Genomic DNA, 20,114 nt, shown 5'->3' with positions numbered 1-20,114 from the left:
TATTTCTTCATATGATGGGATTTACAATGTGACCCAAAATATTTCTGATTATATTTATACTGCTCTTTTTATCAGACAGCAGCCTCTCCTGATCTCATCTGTCGGTGCGGGCTTGTAATCTCAGAGAAAGTTATTCCTCTGTATTGACGATTCGCCAGACCACTCAGATGAGATTTCTGGATAATCTAATCCCACATTTGCAATCTATATCTCTTTCCTCGTGGTTCACCACTGGTCTCCCACCTGGCTGACCACCAGTCGTCCGTTGTTGGATTCAGTGGCGTATATCACCCAGAGGCCATTCTCGTCCACGGCGAGGTCAATGTCCGACTTCCCTCCCCAGCGGTACGGCGACGTGTCATGATAGTTGGCGTTTGTGACAATGGCTTCACCGCTTTTGATGCGTGTACGCAGGTCATACTTGACAATGTTTCTTGTGCGTTCTTTGTTGTAAAATACTGCACCGTCATAGACTACAAAGCCTGTGCCATCGACTCTGTTTGGTAACCTGCAAAAAAAAAGAAGAAAAAAAAGAGACGAAGATGATTAGCAAGCCAATGTATGTGGCACAGTACAATGCAGAACCCGCAGTGGGGCCATTCTGATATCCCTACCCATATCCACATCAAAAGCCAATGAATCAATACAGCAACAGATGCCATTTGATCATCCAAGGCAGTGGGAGATGCACTCACTTGTAGGTAGTCGTGGCTCTGTTCTGTTTAAAGTCTTCCCAGGAGGCATACTCATACAGCATGTCAGTGCGATAGGGGGTCCAGGGCATGACATACAGACGATCCCCAGACTGCAGAGGGTCCTTACACCATGCCCCCGCCTGGTGCTCTGCCTCCTGCTGAGAGCTGGGCACCTGCACCCGCAGCAACGTCCCAGGGCACACAAAAACTGGAGAGGAGCAGTAAAATAACAAACAAAACAAAACAAAAAAAGAATGAGGGAAAAATGAAAACAAGGCATAGCAATAATGACAGTTATCATGAAGATGGTAGGTGAGGAAGAAAGAGAAAAGAAATGGGGAAATGACTAGAATATGAAGCAGGATAAAGAGATTGTGAAGGCTAAAGAGAAAGCTCTGAGTAGATAAAAGCAAGTATAGAAATGAAAAGACTATAGAATAGCTGCAGAATGGGTGAGAGAGAAGGAAATAGGTGGTGAACATTATCAGATTTGAAATGAGGGAACACATAAAAGCTCATTTGAAGAACTTGAGCATTGTGTTCGAAAAACATTTGAATATGATGAATGGGAGATTTCTGGCTGCAGTCGCTGCTTAGATGTAGTCGCTAATTTAATTTATCTTGGCCTACTTTTTATTTGATTGTGCATTTTCTCTTTCAAAAGGCCTTTGCTTCTTTGCTCTGCACCTGGGTGTTAGAAGAAAAATTATTGTGGAGATTGTTTTATTAGAACTCAAATTTGGATCTCAGTCAAGAGTAATGCCTCCATGACAAAAAAACCCCAGCTCATTCTGGGGTAAAGATGTGAGGTTGCATTAGCTTCCTCTTCCTCTGCAACTGCGACTCAGCTTCACACACAAACAACATTCCCACTCGCAAACAGACACTGAAGCTCAACAAAAAAGTTGGAGAATCCATCCAACAAATAGACACATAAACACACTGCACAGAGACGTCGTCTATTTTGGACTGGTGGAGGTCATCCACTGGGGACTGGTGTAAATTGGCTGTCTGATGTTGTGTGTCCCTGGGTGCGAGAGATGCTGCCAAGGGATTCAACGGGCGTGTCAGGTTATATATGAGGAAACCTGTGGGCATCCACAGCACTCTGACATCACAGCGGTCCCAGCAACAGAAAGTAGTGAGGGTCAAGGGAGTAGCAGAATTGGAAGCATTACAGAATAAAACAGCTGAATGGTCCCCATGTATTCCATTACCAGTTTATCTGCGTGTCTCGGGGGCTCACGGTTGCAGCAGAACCAGACACCTGCTGGTCACCTCATGACTGAACGCATCCCTGAACTAATTAGACACTGCAGGGACATTTGGACGCAGACAGCACAAACGAAATCGCAAGCAGACTGTTGCCATTCACACAGGGATACCACACAAGCACCTCCGCACACAAACCTACACACACACACGTACAGTACATATCCTGTCAAACTGTAACCGTTTGAGTGATGGATCAGTCTAGGCTCAAACTGTCTTGAATATTGCATGGATTCTGGCAGAGGAGGAGAATCCCAACAGGGAGGACGGAGGAGTAATCAAGGCTCCCAGAAATCCAGCTTTCTCTTTGTGTTTTCTGCTGTGCTGCTGCTGCTGGTAGTGGCTGGTGATCTGTGCTGCTGGGTCTCCTAGGAATCAGCCTGCTCTGTCTGAAGGGTCCAACAGGGATTGAGACTGCCAGCCAAACAGGAATCTAATCAGTCAAGCACAAACAAACACTGAATAAAGACTCCTCACGAACAGGAGGCTTGTCATGCTCCATTGTCGAACCAAAATGTTTACTTGAATGTATTGAGACGGGCTAAGGTGTTCACTCCGAATATGTAATTATGAGTGACTGAATTGTGAAAATTATTAGAGGGTTAAATACTTTAAAGAATGGCTCAAATGGGTGATTTCTTTTTTTTTTCTTTTGCTGAGGATAAAATAAGTGGATAAGTGGAAAACGACCAACACAAGTAGGACACTCCCTGAAAAGTACAATGGTACTGTAAATAGCTAAATAAACAGTAAAAAGGTTTGGTATTTAGGTGACCCATAAGCAACACTTTGCCTCAAGGTAGTATGAAGGACGCAGAAAAGCAAACATACAAGCCTACTTCTCTATCAACAAAATAAGTACAATGTTTTACCACTTTCAATGCAGGCATTGAGCTACAGCAAAATAGAAGTCAAAGTATAAAGAATAGCACTTTATTTCCAATTACCTAAAACAAAAAACACATCAATATTTCTATCAAATGTTTAAATGTAATCTAGGATAGAAAATATGCCATGAAAGCAAAGTGTATTCTGGCGCATGAAGAACATAAAGAAATAAAAATAAAACTTTAACTAATAAATTTAGCCTAAACCTGAAATACTTTACTACTATAGTACTATGTGACATATTGCTCCTAAACCCTTTCCTTGTACCAAACAGGTTGTATTCTGTACTCTTTTGGCCTCATCAGTTCACTAATACAACAGCCCAGCAGAGACTATCAGCCTTGCTCCTCCACGACCCCCTCCTGTCTTCCTCCACCTCTTCCCCTACAATCATTGCACATTGGTTTATTCTAATGAACTAGTGGCAGGGTTGGATCGGTGTCAAAGGGGCTCATCAGTGGCGTCTAAGCTGTGTGCACAGACCTTGAGACTCACACAAACACTCTTATTCATACATTCACATGCCAAACAGAAAGAGTGGCCACGCTTCACATCCTACAAACCCTGCCTGGGGGGCTTCATTAAGTCTGACCTGCACTCCCCAGCTTTTCCCGGCTGCTTTCCTGTTTACCGGCTCTTCTTGGCTTTCCTTTGCTTCGCCTCCCTCCCAATTGTAACTGTGAAGTGTTTAACAGCAGGAAGCCAGAGCAGCCAAACTCTGGCTGCAGAGACGTATAGTACAAGAGGCTATTATGACCACAGAATGAATGAGGTATTAGGAATAAGGCATTAAGCATTAGGCATAAGTCTTGAGATTAGGCATTATCCTAGTCTGGCTCAAGCAGGTTAGCTTCCGTAGAGCCATCTGGGATTATGTGAGATAGATAAATAGATTAATTCCTCTTTGGCTACGGATGGAAATCTTGGAGTCATGATCATTTCAGTGAAGCTATCATGAAGCACACACAACACTTTTTTTTTTTACCCTAAACCGGCCAAATGACTAATGAAACTTACCTTATCAGGGATTAAAATGCAGGCTGTAGCTATCGTACTCAAGCCTGCCAATTACCACCACACATACTGGGAAATGCTGCCGTAATAATTGACTATTTATCTCTGTAATTCCTTTCCCAGGCACAGGTCAGCTTTTACTTGTCAATAAATGAGGCTCCAGTATGAAGCGATGAAAGCCTGAGAACTTTCTTGAAAATGACAGCAAAAACCTCCCATTAGTGTTTAGCATCCATTTGTGATCGACCGGTAAAAGTGAACACTGACAGCTTTCGGCTAAATTTAGACCTTTCATTTTGGCTGTTGCCTGCAGTCCATGCTGTTTTCAAATTTGATGTGACAGCATCTTGGTGATGGCTAATGCTCCACTTTGATGATCTGAACACCCCCTGCCAATGGTTGGCAGTAGATTTCTTAAGTGCTGTGCTTTTCCTTTTTTGTTGTTTTTCCTTTTATTTTTGTTCCATCTACAAGAAACTGAGGGTTCTTCTGGCCAATGCGATTGCCCAGTCCAGTCCAGACTGCAGTGGTGCTACTCATAGAACTAACTGCTGTGAGCATGCTGCTCTAATTGAATCCCCAACCTGTTACTGGCATATGCAGTAAGCATTCAGCAGGGGGCAGAATGGAGCATGTCAAGCTAACCTGAATCTATGCTTAGACAGTTAATGGGCGTGCATGAGTGTATGGTGTTCTTCTGATGGCATGTGCTGGAATTCATTCACGGATTGGTGTGTTTACGTGTATCTTGATGTAGATTAATGTGTGCGTCTGTGTTGCATGCATGTCTGCAGTTTAGAGACACAGGAAAGAAGAATTAGAGAAGAAAGCAGTAAGAGGAATGTAAGAATGTTCTGTTGTGTACAAAAAAGAAGAGAAGGGGGAGTGGAGCAAAAGAGAGTAAATAGGTTATTTCCTGTGAAATCAGAATTAGGAGTGAGTTAATTTTCTGAGGAGTGATAAAGAGTGACAGAAGAAGAGAGATATTTAAGGAAAGAAAGGGGGAGGGGGACTCCCATTGTGTTTCCTCTTCCTCTTAGACTATACTGGGTCAGGTCTTAGGAGTAAAATCACAATACAGCATAAACATAAACAGACATACACTCTGGGACACACACATTCTTAGACAATGCATGCAAAAACACACCGTCCAGATGCCGGAAGAGGCAAGTTTTAAAGCTTTATCAACACAAACATTCACCCCAGAGAATACCCTTAACTGAGACCAAAAGCAGACAGCAACAGAAAACAGTATCCTTTGAAATCAAAATGTTATCTACCTCTGTGTGAAGCTGAGTCTGAATGTCATGAAAGTTGATAGGGACATGGCTACTGGGTGAAGATACAGACAACAACAGAGGAGCGTACTGTATTCTGGATAAGGCTTGAGTGGGGGAGCATCAACAAGCCTTCCTGTTTGTAACTTTAGCTTCCTCCTTTCCTCACTCCTGCTCCAAGTCTTCCAGAGATTCTGTGTTTGCAGAGAGTCTCCTAAATTGGCTGTGTTTCATATTCATCTCAAATTCATCTACACCTGCTTCACTCACTCATTCGCCTCTCTCTTCCCCGACTTTAAAATTGTATTGACTTTTACATGCACACTGTGCACCCCCTCCGTCTTCCCTATCTCTCTACGTCAAAAAATGGGTGTATGCACTGCCTCGATCACATGACTGTGCTTGTGTGTGGTGGGTCATTCCTAATGAGGGGATGCTGCCAGACTCCTCGTCTCTATAGCAACTGTGTGTTCTCTCTTTTTTTTCCATTCACAGCCATTCTTTGTATTTTTTTTCTGTCACACAGTACTCTGTTTTCTCACTTATTTCCTCGCACTTTTTGAAATGACACATAGAAAGCCTTTTATTTGAGTCATTGCTTTGTTCTGCATGTTCCCTCATCCAAACTCTTTATGATAATACAGAGATTGTCAACAGTGTTCTAATACTGATTCAATTTCTTGCCTTTTTTGCCTTAGAAATAAACAAATTGAGGCAAGAGAAACAGTACTTTGTCCTGCCAACACTGATAAAGAGACGATTTGGGCACTGGTAGACTGTCAGCGAGAAGGGTGAGAAAAGGGACAGAAGAAGTGATGGGATGGGAGAGGCAGCTGTTGGTGGCGTAGCCTTGATATGGACTGACAGCAGGTAGGCTGACAGCAGTTCATTGGATTGTTACATCATAACCAAAAGTTGAACATCATCCCGATACACACTTTGTCATTCCACAAATCAACTAGGAATGGTTAATTTTACAAATAACAGAAAACAAAAGTCATTTAAGCAAATTAAGAAAAACAAAACAAAAAACATTCAACACCAGTGGGGGAATGTCTGAAGATTAATATGGGCTGGAGTGCAGACAAAGGAAAAAAGGTTTTCCTTTGAGTGTTAGTGGGAGGAAGCTGGGAGGAAGCATGGTAAATAAATACAATCAGCTAGATGAGGTGAAAGCAGGAGGAACAGGGATTCGTAGCTTCCTACTTCACTACAAGCACAAACAAAATGAGCTGAAATAGCCGCTTGCAGTGGGAGAAGAACGTGGAGATAATGTTTCATGTTAATAAAAGCCACAAACACAAGAACAGACAAAGGAGTCCATAAACCAGTTGACGACAACTGCAATGAGACTTTAATTGTTCCAGTGTATGGATCCGGCTATGGCGCAAGGCAGGAGGACAGCTGAGAGGGGCACTGATGTGAGTAAGGGGTTCGGAGACGGTAGAAGGGGTGAGGTCCTGGGGGGGGAGAGTAGGGGCTCATTGGAAAGCTAAAAATATCTGCAACTATTGTTGCCTTGACCTTGCACAGGGTCAAGTCTATCTTTTGCACTTTGAGAATCCTGTGATTGAGGTGCTGATTGGAGCTCTTTAAAAGTGCTTTGGCTCGGCTCAGGCAGCATCAGAGAAGCCATTACACGAAGCTGAAGGGCTCCCTATAGAGGATACACCTCCCTCCCCCAATCCCGCTTCTCTTCTTGGACACAAGAGGAACCAAAAGAGATGGACACTGAAGAAGACAAGGGTTTAAGGTGTGAGGGGCTACAAGGGGGCACATATGTGCTTACAATAAATAAATCAGAAATGGGGATTGGGTTAAAGAAAGGAGGAGAAAGAGAGGAAAACATCTTCAAAGAGCCTGTGGTCTTTTTTGTAATGGCCAGGTGTAATCTGAGAGATAAACCAATTAAGTTGAAGAGAGGGAGAGCAAACTAAAAGGAAGGATGGAAAACACAACATAGAAAGATGAGCTGTAAGTAGGTGGGAAGTGGAAGCGAGGTAGTCAAATGTGGTAATTATCATTTCAAAAGAATTAATATGGACAGAATGAGAGAAGGACGCTGAAGTACCTGAAAATGGGATGCTGTTAACAATAATATGAAAGCAAGTTTGTCTAATTACTGAGTTATCCTAACACTACAGTTTCCCTTGAGGTTTCCAAAAACAACAGACTTAATGTTGGTCCTGGAAAATTAAAAAATAGAGGCAAAGATATACAATATGGAGAAAATGAGTGATCGAGTAATGTAATTGAAGATGGTGATTGTCTTTTTTCTTAAATCTGCAGGGACAGATCAATCTGGAAAAAGTGTTGGAAAATGTGTTTGTGAAATCTGAATCATGAGGAATATCTATTAGAAACTGTGTGAGGCAATAGCAGCAAGATGAATCTAAATATCAGAAATGGATGGATTTGGCACCATAGAAAATTTAATTATGTATGTTGTGTGTAACTTTAGACAGATGTGTGAGGTAATTTTCTCGTTTATCTCTCATAGACACTGGGCTGACCTTCCATTAAGATTTTTTGTGTGATAATTGACATGTGTGGGTGTGTTTTGGTATTCAGGGTGTTGCCATCAAAACCAAGGAGGAAATCTAGAGGGATTTTAGAGTTTTGGTTACACGTCAAAGTAGAAAGGAAAGGGAAGAGGAGGCGTTTAGAGATCGAGAAAGAAGAGGAAGGGATATCAACATCAAACATGACCACTACACAGGGTGCAGGGTTAGGAAGGAATATGGGAGGAGGAGAGGTAGAGGGAGTAGGAGAAGGAAGAGGGAGGAAGGGGCGAACTGTGGTTGTTATGTTCATTGTGGACTTTACCTTTTTGATCCACTTCTATTCAAGCATCGGAAAAAAAGGAGAAAGAAGGAGACAGAGAGATAATATAGAGAGACAGGAAGAAGAAGAAAGGGAAAGGAAAGAGAATGAAAGGAAAAACAGATGCAGGAAAAAAGAGAAAATTGAGATTAAATAAAACGCTGTCCTTTCTCTCACGCTCTGTTTTTTTTTTTTTAAAGCAAGTTATCTGTCTGCGTTATGGCTGGCTACTCACATAAAGGATGGCTTGAATGGAAAATGAGAAGGGGCAAAATGGCCTGACCTGGGTTTTAATCCTTTTCCATTTCCTTTCACATTTATCAATAACCCCTCAACAACACAATCCACCCATAGCACACACTCTCAGCCCCGTCTTACCACAAAACACCCCCACCCCGCCTCCCAATTTCCTCTTGTGCCGAAAGCGCAGCTCCAAGAACCTGTCTGAGAGAGAAACCGACGGAGAGCATCACAGCGTTTTTCTCTTCAGCTGCAAAAAAAAGAAAATGGAGAGAAAGACAGAGCAAGAGATAGAAAAATGGCAGATGGAAAGGTGGTGATGAAGCTATCTATCTGTGACCAGTTGTCTTCTGAGAGTTTAACAAGCCTGTTTTGCTTCCTTCATCTCCATAGTCTACGTCAAAATTTCATTTTAAGAGCTTCTTCTGGCCTTACTTGATTTATAGAGCCAGAGACGCCTGCCACAGAAGCTGGCAAAAAAAAAAAAGAAAACACACAACCCATCGACCATCCAATCAGTGGGGAGCTGCTGGCTTGCCTGGCCGAGACCGGCTCATCAAAGCAATAGAGAACAAACAACAAGGGGAAAGGGAGGGCTTGACAGAGTGGAACGCCTCAGAAACACAGATAGACCAAGAGGCAAAGTTAGGAGTGGGGGTGGTGGGAAGTGGGTAAAAACAAGAAAGGGATAAGAGAAATGTCTACAGCAGCAGGCTCATCACACACAAATCAATAGCTGGGTGTGCTGAATCACAGTGAGGCCTCAGCTGGCACAAACAGGTAAAGTCCGGGTCCCTCGATATCCATCCATGTCAGCTGGGGACTACCAGATGCATGTGCTGAAATCCCAGCTCCGCCCTCTATATTATAGCGCTTGCACCCACTTTTCCTCCGTGTTTGCTCAGGCAAAAGTGCTGTGTGCAAGTGGATCCGCGTTCTCCAAGAACAGACTTGTCAAAAGTCACATGGCTCTCGGATCCCCACTGTGAGTGTGATTGTGGTGTATATGTCATGGGAAGTCTCACATCTCCAGGGATTTCTGTGGGATTGTCACAACACCTCTCAGGGTTGCCCGTCAACAGAGTGAAAAAGTGAGAGGAAGGAGGAGAAATTGACAAAAAATAATAATAATAAAAGAAGTATCTGGTTAAAAAGAAAAGGGAAGAAAGAACCATTAGCAGCAGACGGCCCTGCACATTGGCACTGGCATGAGCAGCATCACCATCCACATGGATCATTTATCATCTCACGCCAAGATCAAACTGGACAAACAACCTCCAAGACCAGGAGACTGTGAGCCAATTTCACTGTAGAAGGGTGAGGACAGGAAAGCAAGACTGCAAATCCTGTGAAACTGTTAGCTGGGGGAAAAAAAACAAAACAAAAAAAAGCACGTCATGTCCCCTCCCCCCAACTGTGAATGCAGTCATTACTTCCAAGGTTAGAACAGGGAGGGACTGACTTAATGACTAGTGCTAGCAACCAGAACTTTCATCCAGTAGGACCCAGCTGTGGAGGAAGTTGAAGGGGGTCCACTGGACTCAGTCATTTGGGAGAGTTAAAACAAAACAGTGCCTCGCAAAAGTATTCATACCCTTTTTGATTTTTTCTTCTTCTCATTTTATCATGCTGCAGATTTCTATCTTTCAGTGTATTTAATTGGGGCTGTAAGTGGCACACCAATATGAATAAGTACAAAATAGTGAAATGGAAAGAAAGTTTTAATTTTTAACAACTAAAACTCTGAATATTTTGGCTTGCATTCTTATCAGTGTCAGAAAGCCTTAATCTCATAAATTATATTCAACACAGCATTCAAAGTTACCTAATTAAAAGATAAAGTACACCTGTGAGTAATTAAATCGCAATATAAATCAATCTTTTCTGTGAAACTGTGAGAGTTCTTTCAGACGGCATTAGTGAACATTTAAACTAAACAACAAAGCAAACAGGTCAGAGATGAAGTTGTGGAGAAGTTTAAAGCAGGGTTAGGTTATAAATAGATATCCTATGAATACCTCACAAATGCCATTCGACCCATCATCTTGGCTCTGGGCAAGGAGAGCATTACATGTCTCAACCATTTTCTTCAACAGGGATGGGGAAGCTAGTCAGAGTTGATCAGGGAAGACAGATGGAGATAAATCCAGGGCAAAACTGTGAGAAGACCTGCAAAAGTCTGTAAAATAATTGATTCTACGACCAAAGCTCCCCTTTGTGGATACAGCGAACCTAAACATGCTGCCAGTGCTACAAGGGAAAGCTTAGATTAAAGCATATTTATGAGGCTAGGCTCCAAAGATCAGGTGTAAAAGCTGTAATGGTGTTTCTACAAAATATGGAATCAAGAGGAGACAAAGTGTCCTTTTCAGACAGTTTTTTGTGAAAAAAAGTAATTTATGTAGAACTCTTCTTTCACTTCACCATTAAGCTTTTTTTTGTTTATTATATAAAATCCCATTAATAAAAAAGTAAGCTTTGTAGTGGCAAAGCTCATTTTAAATTTGTCAAAATATAAAACAAATCTAGCGGGTCTAAATACTTTTGCAGGGCAAAGGAAGCAGTATTTTTCCATGTCTGAGCAAAAAATGCTGACTGCAGAGGTTTTCCGCTTTATTCCAGTTTGTGTCCACAGCCCTTATAAAATAGAAAACGGAATGCAATTTTCTAAAAGCTCAACTAGGAATATATTTTTCAAGCGGTGGAAATGGTGGGTGATACACTGCAGTGGCATGTAGACAGAGAGAGAAAGGGAAATAAAGCTGCTTCTCTGCTGCGGAGAGAAAGAATATAAAATCAGGGAGGTGGAAGACTTGTGTTGACTCCATTTCTTCTATTCTTGGTTGCCTGAAAAATAGAGCGCAAAACACAAATTCGCACAGCATCACACATTCCTGTGAACGTGCACAAACAAACAGAAATAAGAGACAGAAACTCATCAAACTGTCATCGCAGTGAGCTGAAGGTTGGATTTAGGCCACTTTGGTTGTTTGTCTGATTCTTTAGCATTCCTCTTTCCAGGCTCTGTTGAGAAATACGTTGCTGCCCTCTCTGCTGTTAATCACTCTGCTCAGTGCTCTCCACAACCCTATCAATTACTCCCACAGCAATGAGTGCAACTAGAAACACACACTGCAGGCTGCACACAGGTATAATGTTTTTGCTCTGTGAGGCAACTTAGTCGTCTCTGTCTCCTCTTCCAAGTGCTGAGAGATAGTGTGTCTTCTTCAGTTTCTCCTGCCCTCTCCCGTCTCTGTTTTCTCTTCTTCGCCTGTTTCAATCTGTCCTAGAAAAAAAAAAGTCATCTCTTTCCAAGGCCAGAGTGAAGCCTCCTGCCTCTCACTCACCAAACATTTATGAGCCCCACGTCTTGATGGTGTCCCTATACATATTAATAGATTTTCATTTTAAGCTACATCAAAGTGCTGCCTCTCCTTTCCCTGAAAACTTGTCATATTACAATGCTATTATTCTTTCTACTGACAAACTCTTCCCGACAAGTCAACTCTCACTTCCAGCAGCTTTGTGTCCAAAAAAAGCAGTGCCTTGTAATGAATAGGCAGTGCTGAATACATTTCTGGTGGAAGAATCCATTTCATAAAGTGAAACAGTGGGAGAGTAGCTAAATCTGAATGAAATACAGGAGACTGTTGCGATAAGGCAAGCAGAGTTGCTACAGTGCTGTATATCAACCAGCACAGTGCATATTAACAAGGGCTAAATGTTTTGGCCTGGCAAGTATGGATGACCCTAAAGGAGGCCACTCAGAATCAATAATGATCTAGCACTGTATTCTTGAGAGAGGGGGGGAACAGGTAGAGCTCCCTCATAGGCCAGGTTTACTATTCACCCTGCGTTAAGACTGCAGTGGGGGCGTCTCACTGCAGTAAACACATGCTGCAGCTGTGTTTATGGATCTGTGATTTCTTAATGGAATCCAGCAGGCTACAGCGGGATGTGACAGTGTGAAATGAGAGTTCAGTTGAGCCATTTTCTCCTGCTCTGTTTCAAATGGCAAAAAAACAAAAAACAAACAAAAAAAAAGAAACAATGCTACATGGCAGGAAGGTTCCTGCAGGGCTTTTTAGCTCAATGAGATATGATTTGACTTGTTGTATTTTGCAAAGGCAACCACGCTCACAGCGACCTTACACACATGTTCCGCTGTCATATCTGAGCTCAGGCGGCAGCACTGTGTTGTGTGTGTCAGATCTGCTGTTGCTGTCACCTCGCCGTTTCAGGTGACTGGCAACATGGCGCCTGTGTCACACAAGCGCCACTCACACAGAGGACCCTGTCAAATGCAAAATCCCACTCAGCCATCAACTTGGCTGCACACCATCTCGGGTGCTATGACACACAATCTTTACATATCACTTTCCTCACCCTTTTGTTGAGACAACCAACAAAAAAAAAAAAAAAAACATGCGTCAGACTTGGATGGTACCCAAGTGCCCAGCATTCTCAGTCAGACGTGAACGATGGGGCATTACCAGAGCGATTAGTAGCAGCAAATTCAATTAATCTTGACAAATCTCTGCTGAGGCAGAACTGAAGAGTGCAGAGCACCTCCCTCTCCTGGTAATTAAAAGTGGCCGAGTTGAGTGGCGTATGGTGCGATGGTGAATAGGCTTCAGGAAGAAAAGTTCCAGCTCAGAGTTTTAATACGTCAAGTCGTGTTCATAATGTTAGACGAGTCCAGATGCAAAAACAGCCCACGGCCAGAGCTGTATATGAATTCAATTTTGTTTGCATTTGCTTATTCAGAGCATGACACAAGGACGGAGTATATTGGTTGTTTGTATTTTGTCTCAGACATGCAGAACCTTTCATCGCATGGGGATCAGCTTCCAATTTTCTATGCTGCTCATTGCTTGTTCAAAATCAACAAAGGTTTTAACAAACACAAAGGGAAAAAATGCAAGTCAGCAGCTCTCAATTCATGATACACTTTGATTGCTGGGTAGATAGAGAACAAGCTCCCCTTGAAAGTCAAAGAGAATAATGCAAGGTCAGGATACAGGATGGGAAGGAAACAGGAACAACTGATTGATGATACTGTTACCCTCGGTTAACAATAGATATAAAGCTACACTACAGGACTTGCACAAGTGTGACTGGTGAAGATGGTGACCGTGCTGTTTACAACTCCTGGAAGAAAATAAGAAGAGAGGGTAGAAAGCCCTGAGCAAAACAAGAGCAGAGAGTAAACTTGGTCCTTGGAAATCCACGATTGTTTGGATTTGATTTGTTCCACCTGAAAAAAAAAAGAAACCAACAGAGACAGAAGAAGAAATAGAACTGAATAGAAAGACTAAGATTGAATTGAATGGCAGAAAAAAATGAGAATAAATGCCAGTAAAGATGATAAAAAAAAGGGTTTGGGACTTTGGAAAGCACATTGAAAGTAAAGAGAAAAGGTGAGAAAATGAAGAACAGAGAGAAACATGAAAAGAAGTCAGACTGACTGTGTGGGATAACAGTCAAAGTGACCGCTGAGGGCAGGAGAGGAAGAGAATGGTAGAGAGAAGAATAAGGAAGTTAGCTGGTCGGTGTCTCCTCAGTCCTCGGCTCACCTCTACCTTCATTTCTGCAAAAAAAAAAGTTGACAACCATCCTTAAAAAACCAAACAGCACGCACAGCCTAAAATATTACTTTTAACCCCCAAAGCCAAACACTTCTGCTCTGTGGAGCACACTTCTGCCATCCCCCCTCAGACAGGCAGTCCTGCACACAGTGAAGGGATCAATGCTGAGCGTAATAATAAATGAGAGGGAGAGGGGGAAACTGAGTGGAGATTTTCACATGAGCGAGGATCAACACAACACCATATAATCACAGCCATGTCTGCTCTTTGGGGCTGCGCGAGTGTGCTCTCATCTGTGTGTAGATGCTCACTCAGACAGGAAGAGTAAGAGGAAAAAAGAGCAATTTGTTCATCCCTCCCCTTCATTTCTTTTTTTTTAAATTTTTTGTATGTGTGAGTGTGGATTTGTGCAGCCCACACCTGCCTCAGACTTTTGAGCAGAGCAGCCAGGAAGCCAGCCGTTACCATGGGGACAGTAAAATGTGCGGCACTGCAGGTCATGTGCTCTAAAATAAGCCCCTTGCCTGTTTGTGTTAACATTTCCTTCTGTGAGGTGGTGCAAACACTCAACATACCCTCCTCCCCCCTCCCCCCTTGGCCTGAGAGTCTCACTGAGCCCAATTTTACTTTTTATTGAGAATCAGAGGGACAGCAAAGGTGTTTGGCAGCAGATAAAGACAGAAGCACGCCCCCGGGTTAATCAGCGCGTGAGTTTGGGGCAGTGTCTGTTACACCGCTGTGATCACCAATAGGGGCTGACCCCATGTTTGCAGTAGATGTGAGTGAAGTGCTTATCAGACCCGGTGTTGGTGGACAGTCTCCCCCCATGTGAAAATCCCCTTCAGGTACTGGTGCATCAATCTGCTGATGGAGAAAAAAGGTTTAGTGCTCTGTGATCGTGTGCGTGTTTGTGTCTGTGCAATGTGCCAGAGAGTAAGAAGAAAGAGAGAGACAGAGAGAAAGGGAGAGCAGGTGAGGACTTATGTGTGTCTTGTTTTGTCTTTATTGTGTTAAGGAAATCCAGAGAGAGAAAGCGTGTGTGCATGTGACTGAATTGTCACTTCTTGAGGGGAGTTGAAGAGGGGCTAGGGGGGTTAAGGTTAAGATAGAGGTAAGGGTGGGAGGGGTGATGAATGGGGTGAGAGGGGTGGGGAAGCCAGAGGAGGTGACGGGGTTTTAGTACTCACTGTAGGGGACACACTCATACTGGATCTCCAAATACTTGTAGGTCCCTGGGCAGGGGTCTGGGAACACGTCTGACCCTGCGACCACCACACACTGAGTGCGATTATTACACCTGAGAGATGAGATGGACAAGGGGAGGTGGGGAGAGCAGAGAGAGAGGGAAGGAGAGGAGGGGGTAAGCGATAAAAAATGATGAGTGCCATTGTAAGAAAGACAAAGAGGAGTGGTTATAAAAGAAACATCTTCAGGCTCAGAAAGACGGAGGGAATTGTAGGGAAGGGAGTAATTTCACACTACACTAGATCATGTGACAGCTACACCCGAGGGGAGGTGGGAAACGGGCAGGGAGGGGAAAACGGGGAAAAGGATCAAGGATAGAGAGAAGCAAGGGGGGCTGGGGGGTGGAGAGCGGGTGGGTGACGTCAGAGCCTCCCCTCCTGGGGGATTGTGAGTGGGAGCAATTAGAGGTGAGAGAACAGGGAAGGGCAAATCGGGTGGGTGAGGGAGATTAAAGGCAAATACTCTACACTACGAACTTTGTGAAACACTTAATTGCACATTACTTCTACATCTAAACCAAATTTCGGAGTACTCTCTCATGTCTGCACACCCTGAGCAACATAAACAGAGAGAAAAAGATACTCATTTGCATGCACTCAGTGGTTCTCAATATACAGGACTTTTCCCAGCTTTGAGCATCCCTCCCCTGCGCAGGCTTTTTCTCACTTCATATCTGAAATCTCTGCTGCACTCACTCTATCATCCCATCATTTCTGGAAGTCTTTTTCCTTCTTTTAGTCTCTCAATACTCCCCTTCACCCCCCGCTGCTTTCCTCCCTTGCTCTCTTGCGCTCTCCCCCAAGCCTCTGCCTCCATTACATGTGTGATGGATAGCTGGGAGAGGGTTCCCATTGATCTGAGCTCAGAGGAAGAAGATGCTGAGCTCAAACAAGGAGAGCAACAGTGGGAAGCCCTACAAACGCTTCAACAACAATTCCCAAGCTCACGCATTCTCTTACACCCACTCATGCATGCACACAGAACTAAATAGGAGCCAACACTATCATGGAGTTAAATATTTCACGGAAAGCTTAGGTGTTATACATCTATTAAAAAAAAAAAAAGTATTTATAGTTTGTTTGCCGAAAGGGTTGGATTTCCTTCAAAAAGATGCAGGTGTCCAAACGGCGCAGAGCAGCATTGAAAAACTGGGAATTCTTGAGGGATTATGCTGTGAAATAGTATCTTGTCTCCTCTGCCAATAGCAGGCTCTGACTCTGCACAAACACATGCACAAGATCCAAACAAATCAATACTTACCTCTGTGACATTATCTTGAAGGCGTCGGGCAGGTAACACTGCACATTCTCCATCTGAAAGGGATCGGCATCACAGATCTTGTCATCGGTGCGGCCGTAGTTGGCCGTCTCAATCATGATGACATCGCTTCCGGGACAGCGCAACTCGATTGGGTAGCCTTCACATGCCAGCTCCCGGCGCATCAGACCGAATGGCATCATTGACCGGCTTAGAGCTGGAAAGGGAAAAAAGGAGCGCGGATTATTGATTATTCACTAAACCTTAAAACCTTCAAAAGGCTTTTTATTATTCAGCATCATTGTAAATATTATATATATAGTGTCTGACAAGAACGGGTTGAACAAGTAATGATGTAAAATACAAATTATCCATTAATGCCGTGCATTCAACTAGTAATGCACAGCCTGGCCATTTCATTTCCACATTGGAACATCACAGATCACATATTGGCATTCTGGGGTTTGCAGCCAAACCAGCTTCTCCAGTGAGATATGGCACCACTTGTGAAACAAACTGTGAGAGTTTCAAATGTTAACAAACTCCTACACACAACCAGGCAACAGCTTATGATGCTCATTCCCACACCGCAGAGGGGAAAAAAAGTGTCCTTTCCTGCATTATTTGTTTATTCCACCTAAACAATGCAACGGAGCTGAACATTGAGATTCAGCCTGAGTTCAAGAGGATGTGATAGTGCAACAAGAAAAAAATAAAAATAAATAAACAGAAAATGAGTGTCTTTGCAAACTTTCACCTTAGCTTTGTATGCCATTTGCATACGTACTGCTAGTAATCAGCCCACTCAGAGGAATGTCAATGTACTGCAGTGGCTCTGAGAGGAAAAGGGTCAGATGGGACAGTGAGGTACTCAGGGTTAATCGCTGAGCCAGACTGAGAGGCATGAAAGAGGGCTGCAAAGAGGCTCTGAGAGAGACACTCGTTGTCTCTCTAGCTCTCCATAACTACGTGCATTTAACTGCTCATGTAATCAGGCACACACACAAAAATAACAAAACGACTATGAACATCTTTTGCGGTGCAGGTGGAAGCAAAAAATCAAATGCAAATAGAGGCACTGTGAAAATTGGAAATTAAAACTGAATCTCGTGACAGTGAATGTGAGAACCTCTGTCCATGGTCCTGAAATGTCTAACCCTCCTTGAAGAGAACATTCTAGGAATTTAACCTGCATCTGAAGCCTTTAGGTGTAGAGCTCTCCGCTGTGTTGAAGGGCCAGACGTCTTTGACTGAGATCCTCTTTGCAATGTCAGTGGGAAGGACGTCTATGTACAGACCTGGCTGTGAGCGTACTGTTAAAGCTAGACAGACAGCACTAGTTCTACATTAATAAGGCGGAAGTTCTTTATAAACAGAGCCTTTCATTGCACAGCACCTCCCCCTGCAAGACAGGCTCGGCAGTAGACAAGGACACTGAGTCAGCCTCTCTCCCCTTTTACTGTTAGTGCTAAAATACACAGAGCAAGGCCGCTTTCTCTTCCTGAAACTGAGCTAACACTGCTTAAGTTTCATACGCTGTCCATTCAGGACGAGTGTCCATCTGGGTTAATGTCAGTGTCAGTCATTTCAGTCATGGAACTGTGCAATATGACTCACTCACATTGGACTCGCTCATATTTCTAAATGCCACTTGTTTATGCAATAGGGACTTCAGATCAGTTGTGTAACTAAAGCTATTTGGGCTGAATGACTAGCACAGAAAGACTTCAGATCTTTTATGCCTCGCCAGCATGCAGTGCCAGTGCCAAATCACAAAAGCCTTGATGCAAAAATCGCATACTAATTAAAGCACACGGAGATGCAAACAGCAGGCGAGGCCAGACAAACAAGTCCACACTCAAATGCAAAAACCCACACAAGCAAATTAGCACACACACAGACATAGTGGTGTGCATGTTTCAATCAAGCACACACACCTCCATGTAAACACACATTTTGAGTTGTAGCATCACAGTGGGATTACAATGCGTAGTGCCAGTGTGTGGCCTTGTTCTCTTAACTACCCTGCAGTGTAAATACACAGCAGTGTACAGCTGGCCAGCAATTAGAACCATATAACACACCAAGAGGAGGGAAGAAATGAAGAGGGCCAGCAGCAGCGCTGGGCCTAGCCATGGGAAGGAACAACGAAGGAGCAACATACAGAGAACAAAATAAAATGAAAAAAACTCTGAATCTCAGACCTACAGTACAGACCAAAAGTTTGGACACACAGGTGTGTCCAAACTTTTGGTCTGTACTGTACATCATTTTCATGACACCTCCTAGAAAGGAGGAGTTTCACAGCTGGAATTCCCAAGATGTCACAAAACTATAAAACTGTACACAAGCTCCTTCTCTTTGCCCACAGCCACAGCGGCTGTGGGAGTAGAGGTGTGCGGACGTCTTGATCTCGCTGGTTGAGTAAAAAACATCTTCAAAGTAACCTTACAACCTGTGTATCCAATGTGTATCCTATGACCCAAAATAAAACAAGCTGCCTGTTTGAGACTCTGTTGAAAAAAAATCTGAAAGAATTATAAATTCGCAAAGAAGACATGGTGTCTCTAATAACATCAACAAAGAGTTTTCCCCACTGCCTGAAGAAGCAGGCATCGAATCTACAACTCCGCATGCCTGTGTCAGTCCAAGCAGACACTCATTCAATTTTCTAAACTTAATAAAAATATATCCATTTAGTCCTTGTAAAGATATTAAATTGCATCTGTTATCCCATATGCTAATGTTAACGTTAAAAGTTGTAGTAATGCTATGACAGTAAGCACAATCAGTTCTGCTGTGTTTACAACATACAGTAGCTTTCTCTTTTTGCGCTGGGAATGGCAGTAGCATTTCACCAGCACTCGTACACATATTAATATTTGTACTAATGGTACTTATAGGTACATGTGGGACTCAAAGGAGTTGATACAGTACACTGCAGCTACTGTCTTCTTTGTTGTTAAACTGAGTCAGTAATTCCAGATGTGACATTATTATGCTGGCTGTCCAATGGCCAAATTACGATTCTAAATCCATTTTTTTGCCGCCGTCTCAGTCACTGTGATGGCTAGGTAACACAACATTAGGAGTTAATTGTCCAAAAGATTAACTTCTAATTCAGCAAATTATTTTTAAAACATTATTTTATTAAAATAAAATTACAAGATGAAGAAATCGTAGATGGTAGAAAATAAATCTAATTCAATAGAGGGGCCAGGATACCTGTTGAGGGTTACGAGTACATTTCTAAGTGCTAGTTTAACAAAACAACAATAAATGGAAAATCAGCTGTAATTCAGTTGTTTAGATAAACACAACCAGTTGTGTCAGACCATATCAACACATTTTTGAATCTTTGTTATTCCTGTCAATTTCCAGTTTACATAAGAATCCTGCATGTTACTGCTTTTGTCCATTTTGATTTTGTTTTTCCTTTGGAAGATGGCTCAAATATGATTATCAATGCATGAACAGATAAGAGCAGGCTGTAGGAAAATAGGCAGTCATTGGCCAGTTGACAGCCTGGTAAAAATTCACACACCGTTATGGAGGTAATTTACATGTACACAAAGCATTTTGTGAACCTATTTTTTTCAGCATATTTCTAAGACATCTATTGGGTAAATACATATTTTTAACCATATCTGAGGATATCCATTATTTAATCTTTATTGGTGGCATCAGCCATGATAACTTGTCTGTTTCAGGCAGGAGCGAATCTCTGCTTTGCCCATATTGTGTCGGGTTTCACACCTTCATATTTCACACCTGTCCAAACACTTCCTGACAACTTACAGGACTACGGTTTGATT

General features: G+C 42.8%; 1 protein-coding gene across 2 annotated transcripts in view; it reads right to left on the bottom strand.

The window, feature by feature from the left end:
- The window catches only part of adgrl1a (adhesion G protein-coupled receptor L1a), a 114,030-nt gene that overhangs the window by 29,266 nt on the left and 64,650 nt on the right, over positions 1-20,114 (bottom strand). Inside the window, exons 3-7 of one of the 2 annotated variants that reach the window (XM_032588358.1) lie at positions 16,303-16,516; positions 14,985-15,094; positions 7,973-7,987; positions 696-903; positions 244-508 (exon numbers count right to left, since the gene is read on the bottom strand). In XM_032588358.1, coding sequence (XP_032444249.1) covers positions 244-508; positions 696-903; positions 7,973-7,987; positions 14,985-15,094; positions 16,303-16,516 — 812 coding nt within the window. The remainder of the gene's footprint in view (positions 1-243; positions 509-695; positions 904-7,972; positions 7,988-14,984; positions 15,095-16,302; positions 16,517-20,114) is intronic. The other variant, XM_032588359.1, reaches the window with a different exon arrangement.

This window comes from Xiphophorus hellerii, chromosome 16 (assembly GCF_003331165.1).
Source record: "Xiphophorus hellerii strain 12219 chromosome 16, Xiphophorus_hellerii-4.1, whole genome shotgun sequence".
Classification (NCBI taxonomy): domain Eukaryota; kingdom Metazoa; phylum Chordata; class Actinopteri; order Cyprinodontiformes; family Poeciliidae; genus Xiphophorus; species Xiphophorus hellerii.
The sequence above is the reverse complement of the archived record's forward strand: the minus strand, read 5'-3'. Positions and strand labels throughout refer to the sequence as shown.